Genomic DNA, 1,121 nt, shown 5'->3' with positions numbered 1-1,121 from the left:
AGGCGCCGCCGCAGGGTATCTACAGGCTCGACCCCCAGACGTTTCGCAGCGGCGATCGAGCACATGCGCCGCTTAGAGTCGGACGGGCGACTCACAAGCTACGGTCCATCTGGGCAGTCATCGCCGATGCCGCAGTTCCTACGGAGTGTGTCCTCGATCCTGGGTCGCAGATCGTGGCGATTAGCGAAAGTAAGTGCGTCGAACTAGGCATCTCCTGGGACAACAAGGCCAAGATGAAGATGGTGTCGGCGAACAACACGTCGAATGAGACCTGCGGGATGGCGCACAACGTTCCCCTCGAAATCGCTCCGGGGATTGTGGTCTACCTCCAGCTCCACGTCATTAGCCATGCTTCCTACGACGTGCTCCTGGGGCGGCCCTTCGACGTGCTAATGGCGACCGAAGTAGTCAACTCCACCAACGGCGACCAGTTGATCACTGTCACCTGCCCGAACTCAGGACTGTCGCGGACGATCCCTACCTTCGCCAGAGGGCGCCCGCCCGCGAAGAGGGACGCCCCGCCGGTTTTTCCGACTTCGATGATCTGATCGGCGGTCAGGGAGATGTCGCGCTGGTGCTCGAGCACAACTCCGTTACCGACCAGACCTACGCCGTATCCTATAGAAGTCTCGCCGACACCGAGACCGATACCCTACAACAAGCCTACCTTCTAGCCTGCGAACAGAACGAACTCTCTCCTGAAGTCTCCTCATTTATCTATTCTCCGTCGTCAACCTCCCCCGCGCCCGCCGAAGCCCCCGCCGACGCTGCGCCAATACGTTCTCCTAACCCTACACCGCCAACTACTGAGTCGGCCCTAGAACCGCCGCAGGCGCAACCCTCGGCGAAGGAGTGTCGAGTCGCCGCCCCCCTTTTCCCTAGGCGACCGACCTCGAACTCTCTCCCCCGTCCGTATCGCTTCTCCTATCTTCCGTCCGCCACCGCCGATGTGTTTCTTAAGGTGAAAAAGAAGTACAAGCCTGTCGCACTGAAAGTCAAGCCCGTCGTGGGCGAACTACCCAAGGAATACCGGATCGTACGCAACATGATCGGCGACCCACTCGAGGGAATGCCCGAGTTGTCGCCGAACCCCCAGCCGTTCGCGCCGACCGGTCGATACA

At 60.5% G+C, this 1,121-nt stretch overlaps 2 protein-coding genes across 2 annotated transcripts in view; both read left to right on the top strand.

The window, feature by feature from the left end:
- The window catches only part of L226DRAFT_474295 (uncharacterized protein), a gene marked incomplete at both ends in the record, with an annotated part of 2,852 nt that extends 2,304 nt beyond the window's left edge, over positions 1-548 (top strand). Inside the window, one exon of the mRNA XM_067676571.1 lies at positions 61-548. Coding sequence (XP_067528430.1) covers positions 61-548 — 488 coding nt within the window. The remainder of the gene's footprint in view (positions 1-60) is intronic.
- A 404-nt stretch (positions 549-952) lies between these two features.
- On the top strand, positions 953-1,120 carry L226DRAFT_424222 (uncharacterized protein; the record flags this gene model as incomplete). The annotated part of the gene is made up of 1 exon (XM_067674621.1): positions 953-1,120. A coding segment is annotated over one exon (168 nt), but the record flags the coding sequence as incomplete, so codon positions are not given.
- Between the last annotated feature and the right edge of the window lies 1 nt (position 1,121).

This window comes from Lentinus tigrinus, assembly GCF_003813185.1.
Source record: "Lentinus tigrinus ALCF2SS1-7 unplaced genomic scaffold L226scaffold_88, whole genome shotgun sequence".
In the NCBI taxonomy this organism is placed as follows: domain Eukaryota; kingdom Fungi; phylum Basidiomycota; class Agaricomycetes; order Polyporales; family Polyporaceae; genus Lentinus; species Lentinus tigrinus.
The sequence above is the reverse complement of the archived record's forward strand: the minus strand, read 5'-3'. Positions and strand labels throughout refer to the sequence as shown.